Source organism: Apteryx rowi, unplaced genomic scaffold (genome assembly GCF_003343035.1).
Source record: "Apteryx rowi isolate R43461 unplaced genomic scaffold, aptRow1 scaffold_320, whole genome shotgun sequence".
Lineage (NCBI taxonomy): Eukaryota > Metazoa > Chordata > Aves > Apterygiformes > Apterygidae > Apteryx > Apteryx rowi.
The window spans coordinates 339068-357377 of NW_020449642.1; the positions used below are offsets into that span (position 1 = coordinate 339068).

At 54.8% G+C, this 18310-nt stretch overlaps 1 protein-coding gene across 2 annotated transcripts in view; it reads right to left on the reverse strand.

Annotated features, from left to right (window-relative positions):
* CDH23 (cadherin related 23) overlaps positions 1 to 18310 on the reverse strand; it is a 223917-nt gene that overhangs the window by 82162 nt on the left and 123445 nt on the right. For both annotated transcript variants that reach the window (XM_026071045.1, XM_026071044.1), the window contains exons 11-12: positions 13296 to 13445; positions 12043 to 12201 (exon numbers count right to left, since the gene is read on the reverse strand). In XM_026071045.1, coding sequence (XP_025926830.1) covers positions 12043 to 12201; positions 13296 to 13445 — 309 coding nt within the window. The remainder of the gene's footprint in view (positions 1 to 12042; positions 12202 to 13295; positions 13446 to 18310) is intronic.

Sequence of the window (18310 nt, forward strand, 5' to 3'; positions counted from 1 at the left end):
AATGGGCTCAGGCTCAGCGAGGAGCAGCTGGATCTTGGCGTTCAACAGCTACACGCAGGTGTCCAGAGGTGACCGGACAGCAGAAGCGCAGTGGAAGGGCAGCTCGTCTCTGGATGGGGAGAACAGGCTGCGACAGGCCACGGTGGGGCTCCCGCGTCCTGCCTGCCTAAGGATGGTCTTGCAGTAAAAAAAGAAGCCCCCCCCCAAACAGGGTCTGAAGGGAAAACGCCCCAAGCGACCCTCTCTATCCCCCAGGAAGACACTCTTTGCTATTCCTGTCGAACCCCCATCGGCACCGAGGAGCCTGATGCGGCGYGGGCCGAGGCTCCCACTGCCGTGTGGCTCTGCCCATCGGCGTTCCCGGCCGCCGCAGCTCCGCTGCTGCTGATCAGTAATAAATAACCCACCGTGAGCATCCTAACGACAGGGCTGGGGCCGCGAGCACACCCCCGGCTGCTCTCGGGAACGCTCGACACTGGAAGCACCTAGCTCCGACGAGCCTTTTAGCAGGGCGCCAGGCCCCGTTTAACGGACGCGACCGTGCACGTGGTTTTCTGGCACAGCAGGGAGCTGCCCGGGCCAGAGGAAAGCCCGAGAGCAGTGCCGCAGCCGAGGGGGTCCCGGCGTGGCTTGCTATCGTTGTTCTCCTGTCGCTTCCCTCCCCGACCCCTGGTATTCAGAAACCGGGAAATAAAAGCTGATGGGGGACAAATTGCTTTGGCCACACGCTCTCTGCTTAAAAGAGTCATAGCAGGAAAGCAATTACCGAACGTCAAAAGCCTGTCGAGGTGCTGGAGCGGCCGGTTGTGATTCGCACCCCGCGCGCCGCCTGCCTGCCAGCTCCTCCGGTAGCGCTGCCGGGGGGCGGCGGGACGCTGGCACCGCGGACCGGCACCGGCTCCCCACAGCGTGCCCCTCTGCTTCTGGGGCACGGCCCGCAGGAGAAAGCAAACGGAGAGAAGTTTCCCTTCTTTCCAGCTTTCTAGCCTGGTTTTCCAGGGAGAGGAGGCAGACGTGGTCACCCAGTCCGCAGCTCCCTCTGTGGAGCATCCACAGGCTGCTCAGAAAGCGGCAGGAACACAAGCGACCCACGTCTGATGGTTCCCTATCCCCGTACCCGTTTTTTTTTTTCAGCCACCCAAACCCGCTCGCTCTTTGTGGGAAGTAATCGCGGGGACTCAGAACCAGATCAAGACCCCGTAGAAATTCCACCTTAACTTCATCACGCCTTTCCCGGGCGAAGCGCGGCTCTTTCCCCGGCTCCGGCTTTGCAGAGCGCGCGGCGGCGGCGTAGCGGGTCACTGCAATCAGGAGCCAGCAGGGCCGGGCTGCCTGTGGGCACTGCCGAGCCGGAGGCGCACGGAGGCGGTTGGCGCCGGCGGAGGGAGGGCGAGAGGCGGGAAGCCGGGAGCGGAGGGGGGCCGGAGGGGCGCGAGGGCTCGGGCACGCCGCAGCCCCCGGAGCGCTTCTCGAGCGGCCCGAGACCACGGGGTCATGGCAGAGCCGGGAGTTAAACCACGGCTAACAGCCTGAGAGCGCGCCGCTGAGACTGGCAGGGGGAAAAAGAGCCAATCAACCCCCCTGGGAATTACCGAGCTTTTTCCACCTCTTCTCCCGGCCCCRGGATAAAACAACAGCCTCCTCGATGGTGTTTTATAACAGCAGTGCCTTCAACATCAGCTCGCTGTAGGCGAGGTTAACACTTGCCTGGGCAGCAGCCACCGCGATTTAGCGGTAATTTACTGCAGCCAGGCTGCTATAAACGCTGCAGACTGTGCTTTAAAACGCTCGCCGCCGCTCGCGTTGCACCGAAGGCAGCCCTTGAGCAAGGGAAGCAGACGTCTGCAGCACCGGTTTCAAATGCACTCGCGCTCGCCTCCTGCCACCCCCGGTTTCTCCCCCTGCAAGGTGACACCGCGACGATTTAGCCTTCTGCCTCGCCGGGTTTTACTGGAGCTCCGCGACGGAGCCAGGCGCGAGTACTCCGCTAACGAACCGTATTGATTTCATATTCTCTTGTTGTCCACCTAAATGGCAAGCAGCACATCTGATAGATTAAATAACCACACAATTGCCTGGCTGACATCTCCATCGCTTCCCTGTTAGGTCTCTAATGAATTTTACAGCCCAGCAAAACGGAAGAAATTAAGGTCAAAGTCCGATGCAGGAAACATAAATCCCCAATGATTGCTGAAATATTCACAAGAGCCAGTCATGCTTTCCACCACCTGCAACCCCATTTTGTCCAGGCAAGGAGGCCAACAGGCATCAGGGGCCTCRGTGGGAGAGGGGGGACAAAGGCAAAGACGGAGGGGAGAGAGWTGGTCACCTGGATGGATGCCTGGAAACGGACGTGACCGCGTTGGACCCTGGCCTAGAGAAAGGCAACGGCAAAGCCCAGCCTGTGTCCAGCAGGCATGAAGATAATTCACCTTCCAACTTGATACCGCCAGTGGTTCCCCCAAGTGTGAAGCCAGTACAGCTGGAGAGAGGTCTTTTTTCCTAAATGCCCAATTTGGACTAATTGGCCTCCCCTTAACCCCTCAGCAGAGGCTCATCATCTGCATGGGAGACCACATGAGGACATCTGTCCCGGGKGTGACACGGCCGCCGTCACGGGGTCACCCCAGCTGATGGCACCCGCTGGGAGCAGACTCTTGTGGGAGGTCTTGGCTGGAGGACGACAGAGCCCTGGCTGCTCTGGGGGAGATGTGGGCACTGGGGGACACRGGGGAGCCCAGCAGGGAGTTTAGAAATGGATGGATGGGATGAAAACCCAGGGGAGGAGAGGAGGGGTCTGCATGGGGCTTTCTGCCTGGCACCGCTCCCTGGCTCGGAAGYGCTGTGTCTGGAAGGGGAAATATCGGTGCGGAGACAGTTATTGCCCAAAAGGATTGGTAACGAGGATGTGCGAAGCTGTGGTTCTCACAGCAGCGAGCGGCCAGACCAGAGCAGCACCTCACCTTGGAAAACATCTCCCTTCACCTCGCAGCCACCTCCCAAAGCACCAGCGCAGCAAAATAGCGATGAGGTAAAGACAGCAAAACCCATCTCCTAACACCACCACCGGGAAAGGGTGGGGGAATCCTACCGACTGCCTTGGGCTTTGCAGCATATAATTTGGACAAGCTCAGGTCTGCATTTGTTCCTCCCCCCCCACCCGTCTCATGGGTTGGGTTGATTTTTTTGGGCTGTGATTTTTTTTTTTTGTCATGTTTTTACTACCTCTGCACTTTGAAGCTGCGTATTTATCCTGACAGCTCCATCAGGACACAGAGTGGCTGCAAAAGCTTCAATAAGGGTCTCCCTCCTTAGTGCTCGGGCTGTCATGATTCCTATTCCACCCCATTTCGGTCTCACGGATTGATATTTAGATTAAAGAGATAAACACAGCCGAAGAGCACTGGGCCCTGACAGAAGGATGAGGACTTCAGATCCGTCAGTGATGCTGCTACCTGCTAATTCCCTCCTCCCTTTCCCTTTATTTACAGAGATGATTTGATAAGAATATTTAAAAGGAGTGTGGAGTGCAAGCGTATTTCAAAAAAAAGAGAAACATGCACGGAGAAGAAAAGCTGCTCATGTTTAACTTGCCAGGCAATCTGAAAGCTCCACTTTGATTATTTAACTATTTACTGTTTCACGTGTCTGCAGTTTTCCTCTCTTCCTACAGATAAAGGATTCAATTTTCTTTTAAGCAGTGGGGAAATTGGGAGAGATTTTGTTCTGTCTAAGCACAGCTGGGGCAGGGGGGACTCCGGGGGATTGAGAGCAACAAGATCAATTAAGATGCCAGTGGGGACGGTGAGCTGCAGACGAGGGCAGGGGCTGCGCGAGAGGAGCAGGGCGGGAAGGAGGGAAAATGCCCACGCTTGGAGGACATCTCAAATGAGCCCACCTTCTGCCGCCTCCTTGCCCCAGCTCTCGCCCAGGCTGGAAAAAAACTGGTTATTGCCATGCCTAGGCCAAAGCCTTCACAGCGAGGATGCACGCTGCCCCAAGCGGCTCCGTGTCCTGCCCTGCTTCCAGCCTGCAATCGCCAGCCCCCCTTCTTGTCCAGCCTCCACGAGCTGCTCATAAGCCATGGTTTTACATCCCCACCAGCGGCCTGCGAACTCCCTCCTGCTTTCCCAAACCATCCTCTCCCAGTGCCTTGGCCCGTCCTCTAAAACCCACCGCTCTCCCTGGCTGTTCAGCTGACGGTCTCCAATTACCACATCCCTTACATTCACCCTGTCCGACAGCGGCTTTCGGCTGTAACTACATTTCCAATCCACTTCAAGCAGAAAGAAAAGATCAAGGCTTTGATATCCTTTTCCCCAGTGCTTGACCATCCTGTGGTCCCCAAACCCATGGGGCTTCCCATGGGGGGTGTGCAAGCTACTCCTAACACACACGCAGAAGGTAACTTTCAAAAGAGCAAGGCACAGACAAGCTAGCTACACAGGGGCCTTTGCCCCCCCGGGTGAAAATTTGGAGGGTCAGTCGATTGGAAAAGTGCTGAGCTAACGCCATCACAGCATCAGGGAACGCTGTCCTCTGACAACCCATGAGCAAGAGCGATCATCCCACTTCAGTCCTAACATTCAAAAGCTTCCCAGATGTCACGAACACAGCAATGAGTGGGTTATCTTCCCGCCTGATTCTTATTCCACGCGTACGCTGAAAGCATGCTCATCCCTGAAAGCTTTTTCATCCATCCATTGATTTGCAAGGTATTTTTCCACCTCACTCCCAACTCTCTCTCTCATTTCTGTATTTTCCAGAATCGAGCGCTTGTAAGCYGGGGGAAAGGGAAGCCAAACTTCATTCTTACAGAGCGTCAGTCGCTCCCCGAGCACTCTGGGATTTAAGGAGAACGATGCAGGGTGCACCAACGAGTCAGAGCGCCTGGACATACAGGTAAAAATACAAAGAAGGATGGTGGAAGGCAGCACATAAGTCTAAGCAGTACATCCGGGGGCAAAGCAGTTCCCCAAACTCCTTGGTGAGACTGCTTCCCAGGCATCTGCAATGCATACCCTTTCCCCCCACCCTGCCTCAGAAGAGCAAACCAAACYCTGGAAAAATCCTCCTTGCAGAAGACAGTCAGGGCTCCCACAACCTCGGGTGGAGGAGGAGCACAAGGAGGTCTCCAAGGGGAGAGCTGAGCTCTCCTGCCCTGCTCCAACCTCCTTCCCGGGGAGAAGCAGGACCCTGGYGTTTCTCGCCAAGGTCTGGCTGGCTGCGTGTCTTGCTCTATGCAACTTTTCAAAAACCGGAGTGACGTAGGCTTTCCTTCCAGGGCAATCCCCAGAGTCACCATCACCACACAAGAGAAACACAGCTCAGGGTGGACCACGCAGAGCRATGGCAGCAAACACAGTGAACGCCAGCAATACCCCAACTACCGGCAGCTCCGAAGCTACAGCCAGCTCATCTGCTCCGACTTTCCCAGCTACTGCTTTCCATCCCAGACTATTTCTATCTGCTACGTTCACTTTCTCCTCAAGACTGAAGCGGCCGTTTCAGCAACGTGGGTCCCCCTCGCTTTGGAAATCATTGAGAGCAAGAAAAGGCAGCAGCATCAAACATGTTATGGGACAACGGGTGCTGTTCTCCTCTCGCAGAGGGACGTAACCCCCCCAGGCTCACCAAAACCACCCGCGGGACAGCCGGGGCCAGGACGTAGGTGCCCACGCGCTGTCGCATCCCCGTGCCAAGAGCAGGGCACCTCCAGGGAAGGAAGGAGGCCGCGGCTGGCTCCCACAAAACTCGGGGAGAGGGGTCCGCCGCAGAGTGACAGCTGCCGGAGAAAGCCCTTCGAATTTTAAATAGGTCTTTTATTGACGCCTGCAGCTCTTCTTCCCAGGGTGGGGAGACCACGCTATTACTTTTTTTGTTGACTGGCGTTTACAGCTGGCTGGAAAGAAGGGGAAAGGAAATCAGGCCAGGATCGATTTTCCCATCCCCGATGAGGGGCCAAAAGGAGATCGAAGAAGCAGAAGAAAACTGACGGCTGGGTGGTAAAAGAGAGAAACTTTACCAGCCAAATTAAAGGTTGCCTTAATGAAAAGAGTAATGAAAGGTTAATTAGTGCATTTGCTGCATTAGGATCTTACTAACAAGGCTGCTGCTGAGGAAGCATGGTGGTGAAGAGGGGAACAGGAGAATCCAGGTGAACGAATGCACTAGGGCCAGCGGCGAGGACCTCTGGAGATGGGACAACACGTGGAGAGTAACCAAAAGGGACTACTCAGGAACGCGAACGTGAGCAGGTAAGAATACACCAGCTAATGCACTCTGCAAAAAGGATGGACCTTCTCTTTCCCCCTCTTCAGAAACCCCCCAGATTATAATCTGAGGATGAAACGTGGGCTCAGTGGCGGACGCATGGCAGAGTCCCCAACTTGCTCTTTTTTGCCAGCTGACTCACGAAGCCCGGAGCGACTGATCTGAACCTATGCAGTCAAGCCAGACAGGGGCAAATAAAGCAGGCGGAAGGGAGCGCGGAGCTGGGATTACTTTGCACACTTCCCTGGAGAACCATTTTTCTCGAGGCCCTTCGAGGCAAATCAAATGCATTGCTGTGTTAAAAACAAGCTACTCTTGGTTTGTTCGGGATTTAACGACTTTGGTTATCGGAGCTTTTCAGGAGGACTTTGCTGCGCAGATCGGTAGGATACGAGAAGCTTAAGGAGACCACCCTCCCCTTAATTCTTACCTCCTGCTGGGTCATCTTAGGCCCCTTCCCCACTCCTCCAGGCCTAGCAAATGTATCGCGTGTGACTAATTACTCTCTGCCCAAAGACCAGTGCTGGGATTGTATCAGCTCTTCTGCTTCCCTTTTCACACCAGCACAGCGCTGCCAGCACCACGCGCGTCCCATCAGGCTGTCAAGGCCACCGCGTGGCAGTCCAAGCAGCCGGCTGGCGTGCCACAGGGTCCATCTGACAGGCGCAAACACGCGCTCACACCTTCCCTGCTCTCCCAGCACAGCTCTCGCTTGCACGGGAGGGGAAGCAAAGGGGCCCCGGCTGCTGTTAAAGCACCAGCGCATGGCCAAAAGGACRGCACAGGATGGCAGAAGGATCTCCCCCTTGCTCCTCTCCCTGCTGAGGGGAGCTCTCTTGAAGCTGGGCTGGCTCTTGATGACCCCAGCAGCACAGTCTCGTTTTCATAGCTTCTTCCACCCAAAAAAGTGTTTTGGAAAACTCCATCAAGTGCCAATGCCTCTTCTCCTCCCCAAGTCACAGATGGACCCAAAGGGCCCCATATGGGTTAATTCCAGCCCCACCACACCATAGCTAATTGGATGCAAATCCAGGGGACCACATTTAAGTCCTGCACACCAGGGAAAGAAAGAGAAGCAAAGACTTGAGCAGCAAGATCTGATCCCTGACCTGTATCAATTCCCTTCCCTGCACTCAGCACCCTTGAGACTTTTCTTTCTGCTCTTGTCCAGGCTGTGCTACATCAGGGCTTCTGAAATAGCAGCACCCCCTGCTCCACTGCTAGTAGCAATGAGGCAGCTTGGATGAGGCCAGAGAGTAAGAGCAGCATGTGGGCATATCCTGAGGGCCTCTGCTGCTTCTGGACTCAAGCAGGACTACACAGGCTGGACTGGCCACTTCAGGTTCTCCCTAGCCTAGGACCTGATCCTCCACACTGTCTCCATCCCAAAGCAGAGGGTGTTCTTTCTGGGCCTTCCCCCATCTCACTCCCTTCTTCCACACACTCGCTCRGGGGATTTGCCCTGGGAATTTCACCGCTTGTGCTGGAACTTGCTTCCTGCAGGGCTGGTACTGATATTGTTAGATTGTGGCGTGGACGTTTGACCATGGTGTTTTATCTGCCCCTCCTTAATCTGCCTATTGATTCATTTCTCTCTGCAATGAGGGAATCTCATTGTCCGAGATCTGTGGATGTGCCCGTTCAGTCCAGCAACTCATCTTCCCCTCCATCAACCGGGCTCCTCAAGTTGGGAGAGACAGGGCTGGAGATACTCTCCTCTCTCCTACCTCTCACCCCAAGAGAAAACCAGTTTGTTGGGACCTATTTTGTGAGATGGATACTAACTCCATCCAAGGCACTAATCGTGGCTATGGCTGAAGAAGTGGTTTTGGAGAGAGTTCTCTTTTGGTGCCAGGACTCCCAATAAAACCCAGACTGCGGGTGGAGGTGTGCACCCACCGCTTGGTTTTTATTTCAGTTGCCTGTCCTACAACGTGCATGCAACATTGCAGGACACTAGGTAGAGGCCGGGGTACGTGCTGTCTGCACTGCCTCTATCGGGCTGCTTTCGTCCATGGTGGTGCTATCCTTTCCCAGGGTCTCTGTCGCTCACCGCACCTTTCCAGGCCTCTCGCACACTGCCAGCCACCACAGGGTGGCCTGTCTGCTCTCTCCTACTAAGCCAGCTAGCAAAAGCACCACTCTCTCTGCATGCAGACGTCTCTCTTCCCCTGCCTGCCCCAAGCCCCACCACTCTGCTGGGGAAAGCCAGGCCAGAGAGGCTGCGAGATCCCACCAAGCAGCACGCTCCTACCGGCGAGGCAGGGGTAAATCGAGGCAGTGTACGCACAGAAGCGGCTGACCAGGGCTCAGGCTGAAGATATTGGCAAGTTCTGCCCCAGCTACCAACAGATATTGAAATATTTTTTTTTCCTGAAACAACTGCCATGAAGCCTTCAGAAAAGGTCAGAGAAAGAATTTCACACTTCTTGAGCAGGCTGGCAGCCAGTATAACTTCATGCCCTCCAGGAACAGGAGGCACCAAGAATATACACTGCACCCTAAATTAACTGAGATCTTCGACACCCTTGACCAAGTGCTGCTTGGGCAGCTGGTGCCTTCTGATGGCTACTGGTTCAGCAGCTGGGTTTTCCGAAGGTGGCACAGCAGGAATCGACAGAGCCAGCAAAGAGTGAACAACATAGTGCTCGCCACTTCTGCACCACGGGTAGCTCCTCTGCTTGCTTCCCCGCAGAGGCAGGACTCCTCGCACAGGACCCAGCAGAGGAGGCACATGTGCAGGCAGAACATGCACAAGGACACGTGTGCACACAGGYGTACAGCGCAAGACAGTGGTTGGAGGGGGGAAAAAGGGGGAAAAAGGGAAAAAAAGAAAGGTTTCCATTGCTTTCGCAAGAACCATTCTCCTACCCTGTGGGGCTGCCTTCAGGCATATTCCAGGCTCCCCTGCACATGACAGGAGCCATTTCCGTGAAGCCTGGACTCTCCAGATGTTCTCATGCAAGCAAATGACTACCTGAATCTATATGATAAATGCGTTGCAGGGACAGAATTAAACAGATGGATGGATGGATGAATGGACAGACAGAAATGGAGAGAATGCAAAACAGAGAATGAAGAGCAGACAAACAAAAYCACTGCAGAGTGCCAGGGGAGTAACTGAGATTTGCCCCAAGAACCCACAGGGACRCTTATTGAGCAAAGGGAAAGAGGCAGGGAGCGGAGAGGAGGCAACAGCTCTGGGTCCTTGCTGCCTGCCTGCACTTTGCATTGCTTTACAGCTGATTTATAAGTGTAACGGGCAATGTTTCTCTGCTGTCAGTGACATTAGGAAGTGAAATGCTGCAGAAACGAACGGCCATTTGTCATTGCAAATGAAGTCTCTTTTCTCGCTTGCTTTCTTTCCATTTCCCGTTGGTCAAGCAGAGGGCAGCGGGGAAGGGGCGGTGGCGAGGAACGTTCACCTGTGCAGCAGGGCAGGCTCGTTTCTCCTCCCAGGTCACGAAGGATGCCTCCTCCCCCTCGCCTGCACCTGACCCACTAAGCACAGAGAAGGGAAAACTCTTTCTGGAAGATGGGCAAAGAGCCCAGGATCTTCTGGGCTGCCRGGAGTAGCCTCCTCCCTTCCCTGGGAAGTCGGGAGCAGCTTTCAGGCACCATCAGGCCAGGCAGAAGATCAGAGATTTTCCGTTCCCTTGACCTCCCGCYGTTTTAAGCCGCTTGCATCCCTGCCTGGAAGGAGCCGCAGGCGCTGCGCTGCCAGCTGCGCCCGGCCATCCCCGGGAACGGCTGCCGAGCACAGCTCCGGGCCCCACAGCCTCCGTGTCCCGAGGGACCCCCGCCGCAGCGCAGAGCCGTTCGAGCCGCAGGACCGCCAGCGKGGGCAGTGCCCGTACCCCTCCAGAAATCCAGCCCTCCCTCAAAGCACACAACCCCCAGCTCAGGGGCGGTCCGACATCCTTACAACCGTTCCCACCCCGACTTTACTTGCCCAAAGGAGCATTTTTCAGCACAGGACTGAGAAAAGCCGCCAAAAGCGCCTTTTTGCGTGGAGCCCGTCAGCAGCGACCAAAGGAGYGGGCACTCAGGCTGGCTGGCTAGATGTTTTGAATCCAGTCCCTAACCACCTACCCACAAAGAGCTTCCAGGCAAGAGAAAAGAAGGAAAAAAAGACAAGGAGGAATTCAACAGCAAGAAAAGCAGACTTCCAAAAGCAGTGTCCTTGCAGGGTCCACTTCACTTGTGGCACACGGGACAAGTCGGAGAAGAACGAGGCAAGCGGGCAGCACTTTGAGAGCGGGCAGAGTGCTGCGTCTCAAACGCAAAAAGCAGCAGCAGCAGCAGCAGGAGTTGGTACATTATGAGGGTTGTTAAAAAGTTTGGGATCAGCTGGGAGGGCAATCTGGATTTCAGCGCTAATTGCAGCCATTCTGATTTATCACAGAAGATTCAACTCCTGGCATTTTGCGTGTGCTCCAAAATGCTGGCATAGCTGGAAGTTGGGGAAAGAGGAGACGCAGTAACAATCTCATTGTTTAGTGTCTGACGGCCTGACTAGCGAAACATCTGCTTGAAATATTAATAACTGTCAGATGGGAACGGCTCAGGGGCTCTATACAGTTTCGTACCATCTGTTTGTAGAGTAAACACACTTACGCACACGCGCGTACACCGCACCGTTTTGTCGGAGCTTTTATTCTCCGGATCAACGTGTGGGTGCATGACGAAGAGGAGGGGCCGCTTCCCGGGAGAGCAGGGCTGCGGAGAGCACCACACCACGGGGCTGGCGGCGCGCGAGCGGGGAGCCGCAGCCATGGAAATTAATCTGTGGCTATTTAACGACAACAGTCCTCACGCACTCGAAGCCCAGCAGAGGTTTTGATGCTCCCCTCCCATGATATTTCCCTTCCCAGAGGATGTTTGCTTTCTCCTTTGATGGCTTCTCAGAGCAGGGTTTTGTCCTGGTTCCTGCTCTGTCCCACACCGGCACTAACATTGCTCTCACCCACCACGAAACTATCTTCTCCTCAGGACAGTGCAGCCCCTGGGCTTTTGGATGGCTGGGTGCTCACTCCAGCCCCGCTCTGGATGCAGGAGCCCTGCCAGCCCCGCCGCAACATTGCCAGGGCGTACAGAAGCACCCCAGTACCCATCACCTCTCTACCCCTTGTTTTGGAGTTCTGCTGCCAACCATTTCAGACCATGCCCTGCTAAATATAACCATTTCCCTCTTCTGCCATCCTTTGCCCTTAACTGACTCAATTAACCTCAATTTGTTTGAGGAAAATGATGACAACGACAACAACGTAGCCCTTCACAGAGAGGCAGCCAGAGCACTCACGCTGAAAGACCAATGTCGGGTGTTCACGCTCATCAGCAAAGCAGCCAAGTTCAACAGATACCAGAGCAGTTTTCCCCGTGAGAATTAACACAAGAGAGGCAGCAAAYGTCCATAGGGACATAAGCCATGTACGCAGCTGAAATACTCAGGGCGAGGGTACCTGGTGAGGAGGAGGCAGAGGCAGGAACAAGACCATTGCATCGGTACCTGGAGGAAAAGCCGGCTTTTGCAGCTGAGACCGTTCAAGACAGGACCTATCCAAAAGCCAGCCTCTCCTCAAGTTCCCATGGTGGTAGGAACCACACACACARTCTCCCAGAGATGAGGAAAGGTCATCAATGCATCTGCTGCAAAAGCCTCCAGGAGTGCTACACCCCACCTCATCAGGGCAAGCGAGTTGTACCTCCCAGAGGGAGCCACGTGCATGTGAAAGGAATTGCAAGGAGATACAGGACGCTCCTACTCACGTGGACCCTGAGGACAGTGGTTCCCACAGTGGCGTTCTCAAACAGGCTGACGTTGTACAGGCTCTTGCTGAAAATGGGGCGGTTGTCGTTCTCGTTGATGAGGTTGATCTTCACTCGTGCAAAGCCGACGTGGTCTGGGACGCTCTCATTTGCAAAGAGCTGGGCAGAGAGGGGAAGCAAACAGCAGAGCTGGAGCCTTCGTGAAGCATTTGGGGATAACTTGACTATTTTATATTTTAAATGGGAAAGGCACCAACTCTGTCCTGTTCACAACATTGGAGACAGCTAAGTGCTATCTACCAAAACACGGATGCTCAAGAAAAGAACCCCTGCCCTCTCCTCCAGGAGCAGGGCAGTGCTAGCAAACCCCAGCTGGAAAAGTGCTCTCCTGCCTTCCTACGTCTGCAGCGTGCCACGGGAGAGCATTCACACGTGCACAGAAAGCATGGCCAGGCCCTCACACGTCTCGCCTACACGTGCTCCTGCACCCTGCCTGCCGTTTGCCCGCACAGCGGACACCCGCTGCCTGCTAATTTGGGGTCGCAGGCTCTGTTGCGCCACYCAAGCAGCCAGCTGAGCAGGGATTTAACCCCAGGGCTGGAACTCGTTTTACACCTGGTGGTGCTCAGAGAAGGCAGGCTTTTATTTATGTTTCTTCATGAGGGTGTAAAAACCTCTCTGCCAGGACTAATAGCAACGGGAGCCGCTGGTGTGATTCGAAGCTGCGTTGCCTCCCAGAATTTACAGCTCTGGCAGACAGCAGGACAAAGCTCAAGCAGGAGCTCGGAAAGAGCTTTGATGCCTGATAGGTGCACTGAAAACAAAGTTTTATGCTCTATAAAGTTTTTACGGCCCCCTGACGCAGGTGGGGGGAACATGCTCTATTTAAACTCTTGAGGCTGAGGCTTTGAATGCCTGCATGGGGAAGCGACCAGCTTCTGCTTCTGCCCTCCTCTTCTAGGGACACGGAGGCACCCTGAGAAATGGGGTAGGGACCCACCGGCTAGCGGTGAGAAGCGGGAGAAGGGAAGGAGAAGGGAGAACAGGATAGCCCCCAAAGGGGCGCACAGCATGGCATGGACACCTCCACCCTCAGTACAAAGAGGTCTTCTGTAGGCATCTGCGGGTGCTCCAGCCCCACTAAAATCCCTGGGAATTGTCTAGGTCACTCTTAAAAACATGGATCTTGCATACAGCACGGGGGTCACTGTCCTATTCCTCCCACCCCGCACACAGCCCCGCAGCAGTTGTACCGAAAATTCGTAGCGAGGAATGGTCTCGAAGTCCAGCGGCACCGCCACGCGAACACGGATGTCTGCCTTCCCCTGGATGGAGGTCGGCGAGATGATGAAGTGGTTGGAGTTGTTGCCCACCAGGTAAACCTCAAAAACACTGTTGGGGCCCTGGAAAGGGAGAGGAAATTTGGCAATGACAAACGAGAAAGCATCCGTCACGGCTGCTGGATGGAGCCAGAGGTGACCAGGGCAAAGGCAGGAAGGAGCGAAGGGTAACCCAACCGTAGCCAGCCCAACACCACCGGCCACAGAGAGGGGCGGAAAATGGGACTGAGCAGAAGAGACACAGACATAAATGCACAAACAGAGAGAAATCAGCCATATAAGACAGAAACAAGCAGGCTAATTACTAAAAGGAGAAGCACTTGCTCTAGACAGGAATATTTCATGGGAAAAACAAAGGAATCCCATTTCTTCTCCAGGCCCCAGGTGGTTTTGCTCTGTGCCCTGTCAGGGCCTCCTGCATTGGTGCTTAGCCCACGACTGCCTTTCCTGCCCCTTCCGGCGAGCCCTCGCGGTCCACCACCCATCGGCTTGGCCACCGGTCCTCCCGCGGCCCCGCGGAGGCTGTGAGCCCGCACAGGCACTCTTCACGCCCCCCATTAACTCCCTGCGCAGACGGAGGCACTTCGGCAGGATTCAACCCCAAAATCAGCACAACAGCTTTAACGCATGTGCATCAGACACAAATCTTCCCTTGACAGCAACTCGGGCAGGAGCGGCTTGCGATATCGAGGGCGCAGCCCTTTGCCTTCAGACACGCAGAAACGGATACTGTGCAATTACTGGAGACGCCGGGGAGCTTTGCTGTGCTTGTGTTTGGTTAACTGAGTCATACAGTTCAGCACTGCTCTTAAGCACTCTTCGTTGCGGTTTATCAAACTTGCCAGRCATCCAATGCAGATGATGATTTTTATGTATCTTTTGTTACATGTTCACGTTCTATATAAAATACGTGTGCACATTAAAAAAAATGCATCCCGGAGATAAACCTGCATAGCACACGGATGAAGGAAAAATCCCTCCTGCTGTTTCAAGACCCACGTTCCGCACATGATCTCTCGCCCTGGGATTTTATCGCCTCATGCTGGGGAAGCACAGCGTGGGTGCTTCTCCCGAGCACACCCCCACTGCCCAAGGTGCACTACCATCTCCCGCCATCGCAGCTCCGGGTGACCGTCCCAGCCCACCGCTTCTCCGGATGGCTCTCCATGACCACCCTTGCTGCCAGGCTGGCAGAAATATCAGGAAAGCCAGACACGAGGGCAAGAGGTGAGTGTGGGCCTAACACATCCAGCTGGCACCTCTCCCGCATCCTAACTGCACGCTGAAACAGCACACATCATGCCTTCCCCTGACCAGGCTGCTGGTTCAAGCTGCTTGCATCCCGCATGCAGCTTGCTCCGTTGCAGGCATAGCCCCTGTGCATTCAGAAACGTAGATGTCACGCAATTTTGGGTGATAAAAGGGCTCTTCCCCGTAAGACCGCTCACGCTGGCAACTGGAAAACTCCTCCTCTCCCCAAGACCTCCCTGGCAAAGCAACAGGACCAAGAAGACTGACAGCGAGATTTCAGGGCCCTCACTCCAGGCGTGACACCTCTTCCCAAAACACGGCCCAGCAGAGCACGTTAAAAGCAAGCTCAGAAGCTGCCAGAGCCGAATTTCCAATTTTCCCCGAATGACCTCCCTCCTCTCAGGAAAAGGGACCAATTAAATGCACGAAGGGGCACTAATAGCAAAAGCTGGCTGAGCGTGACAGCCRGGAGCAGGCGACACAGGCAGAATATCCCCGCTGCCCTCCTGCCCGCACCGCACCCCAGTAACCCACCAGGACCCCACGAAGCCGAGGAGAAGACGCAAGCTGAGCAGCTCCCACCGAAGCACACACATCACAGCACGAACACACCTGCAGTCGAAGGAGTCAAGAAATGCTCAGCGGACAGATGATGGGGAATGAGCATCCCTGCAGAGGAAACAAGAGGGGCCCGTGCAAACTCTCGCTTGGCATCATGGTATTACGTTGGAAAAATTTCATGTTGCTGCACTCTGCGGGACTGAGGGACAGGCAGGGGGAGGGAAGGTCTCCTACACCTGTGGTTTGGAAAAAAATGAGGAAAGAAAGGAGAGTTCATCTACAACCTATGGAAGAAAACGGGGTCATCCCCTGCCATATCAGCCAGGTAGACATAGCAGAAAAGGGGAGAAGAGAGACAGAAAGGCTGGGAGATGGTTCACAGCCCTCACAGCAGCCTCCAGCGCATTTCTGGGGGAGAAAGGTGTGTCTCTCCTTCCCTGTCAGGGCATTGCGCGGGAGGCGAGGAGAGGCAGGAATGAGGCACGCAGCGCATGCTCAGTGTCGGCAAGCACAACTCCTCTGAAAAAACTGTTTTTACAGCAAGCCAGGGAAGTGCCACCCCGGGCAGAAGTGAGGGCCCTCGCACGTGTTATGCCGCCCCACGCCAGATAAACAGCCCAGGTTCACTGGCCATCCTGGAAGCAGGGAGCAGAGGATGAGCAAGGGCAGGGAAAGCATCTCTTCCCAGCCTCTTATTTCCTACTGCCTCCTTAAGACGCCAATTTGTAACAAATGACCATTTTCCAACAGCAACAACAAGCCATTTCATTGAAGAGTGCCCGACCAGCTCTGCTGTCGCGCTCTCAGCGAAGCACGGACCAGGCTGATCCCATCAGATGGGCTTATTGACACCGTTGAGCCCCATGGAGGAGCCCTACAAGGCGTCCGCTAACCAACAGCTTTACACGTGCTCCCTCTTATCAAGGTGCAACAAAAAGGGACACCTAATCAGAAACTAATGACAGCGTAAAACGAGATTTGCCCGGCTTCTGCTTTGTTCACGCAGCTCGCAAATAATTTAGAGAAATAGCTGCTCCTTCCTTAGAGCCCTCTGTATACAGCACAAAGCATCAAAGAGGGGCACAAACCCAATTTTCAGAAACAATTCCTTCACAGGTCACCTTTAAACAGGAGCACTTGTCCTATTTCTACAGCCTCCTGGCCCAGCGCCAGCGGGGCTTTCTTCCATCTCTCCATTACATTTCCAATCCAATTTTCATGTAGAAATGTAATTCTCCRTCCCCTCCGCTCGTCCGCCTGCAAGTCCTTCAGCAGCCCAAGGAGCAGGAGCCCTCAAGCAGCTCCATGACGCTTCCCCCGTACCTATGACCCCAATACTTGCTCTATCCCCCCAAATACTTGCTCTTTCCCAGTAGCTCCACTGCAACGGGCCCAGGACTCATGCATGCACCAGCGGTGGTGGAAATGCAAGGATGCCCAGCTGTGGAAGGACACTGGCTTCAGGATGGCTGGAGGTGGGCATGGCCAGGGTCACCGCCGAAGCGCCCTGCTCCGGGGGTCACCCAACAGCYGGGGTGCTGCGCTGGGTGTCGTGTACCCTCCGCGGGTGCACAAAAGCACCTTTCAGGGCGGTGAGATGTGAGGGATTTGCCTTGAATCCTCAAAGGAGCGAGTGTGTTGGAGGCACGAGATAAAGTGGAGACATCAAAAGAAATCCAAGTATTTGTGGGAAGAGAACGGGGTGGATTAATTCCCCTCCAGCTGGGAAAGCAGATCAGTCTACAGATACCTGCCATCCCTAATTACGAGCCAGTCGAGTGCCTCAGTCTCCCCAGGTGAGGTCTCAAGAAGGGGAATACATCTGCCTGTAGGGAGAGCYGCTGCGAGTCGTCACTTATATATTTATTTTGTTGTTTATTTTTTGTTTCGGCCCCCATGCTGGTTTTTTTGCTTCCAGTTACTGGAGCCTTTGAGCCCCCCATGGAYGGCTGAAAGCAAATCTGAATATTCAAGTTGTTATCAGCTGCCCAGYGGAAGGGGCAGGCTTAGCCCGGATCACAGCTAGCACCTCTGCTCCGGAGGAAACGACTCAAAGATTTGTTTCTGTAGAGTCTTAAATTCCTCACCCCTTCCTACCTGCTCCCATCACCCAGAGCAAACAACGGATCGCAAACACGTGCGAGGAACAAAAACAGGCACCGGCTCCCGGGGCGCGCAGAGATCATCGCAAATAGCCGCCGGTTCACACGTGCGCCGACTCCGGCAGCCTCAGCTCCTCGCAGCGCCGGCCATCAGCACAAGCTACCGGTGCCCTGGTGCGGGAGTGGTGTGTGACCTGCACTCAACACGGATCAGCCCATGTCTTCTGGTCCTACCACTTTATCCGCCGTTTCCCCCATCCTAGCCCTTGTCCCTCGCCAGACAGCAAAGCTCCTCTACTGCACGAGATCCTTCTAAGTGGCCCACCACGAGGTGCTCACTGCTCGCAAGTAAGAAGCCGCCCTGCCTAGGTTGAGGGGGACCACGGGCAAACGAGGCAGGAGCTGGAGGCTAATTTTGTGCCATTTCATCACATAAGCAGTTYTTTCTATCAACAGCTTTTATGTATTTTGTTTGGTTTTCACTGCTAGCAAAGCAGTTCTCATCAGCTCATTGCCCCTAAGAGAGGGAGAGGAAGGATTTCAGGTCACAAATTGGGCCGCGAGATGCTACGAGAGGGGTGTCTCCTTACCCAAGAGGAGCACGAAGTGCTTCAGCTCTCCATCACACAAAGCAAGTATTTAACAGCACTTAACAATGGCTACAAAACAATTTAGAGTAAAAAAAACCCAACCAGTCCAACCCAGAYCCTGAACACCAGAAGCCCCATACAAGCAAGCAAGCAAGCAAGCCAGCCTTCCTCAACCGTACAGCTGTCTGAAACCGCCGAGGAGCGCAAGGGCGTTGGTGGGCCCTCACCACTTTCAGCAGAAAGCGAGCGAGATGCTCCAGGTGTGGGGAAAGCAGCCCGGGATGCTCAGCAGCAGGTTTCCACCTCTCCCTGCAGATTCAGTGCAGTGCTCCCCTCCGTTCCCGCTCTCCTGGCGGAGCTGCGGCTCTCTTGTCCCAAAGGCCCTTGTTTCTGAAGCCCCAAACCCAGCGTGACTCCAGCTCTC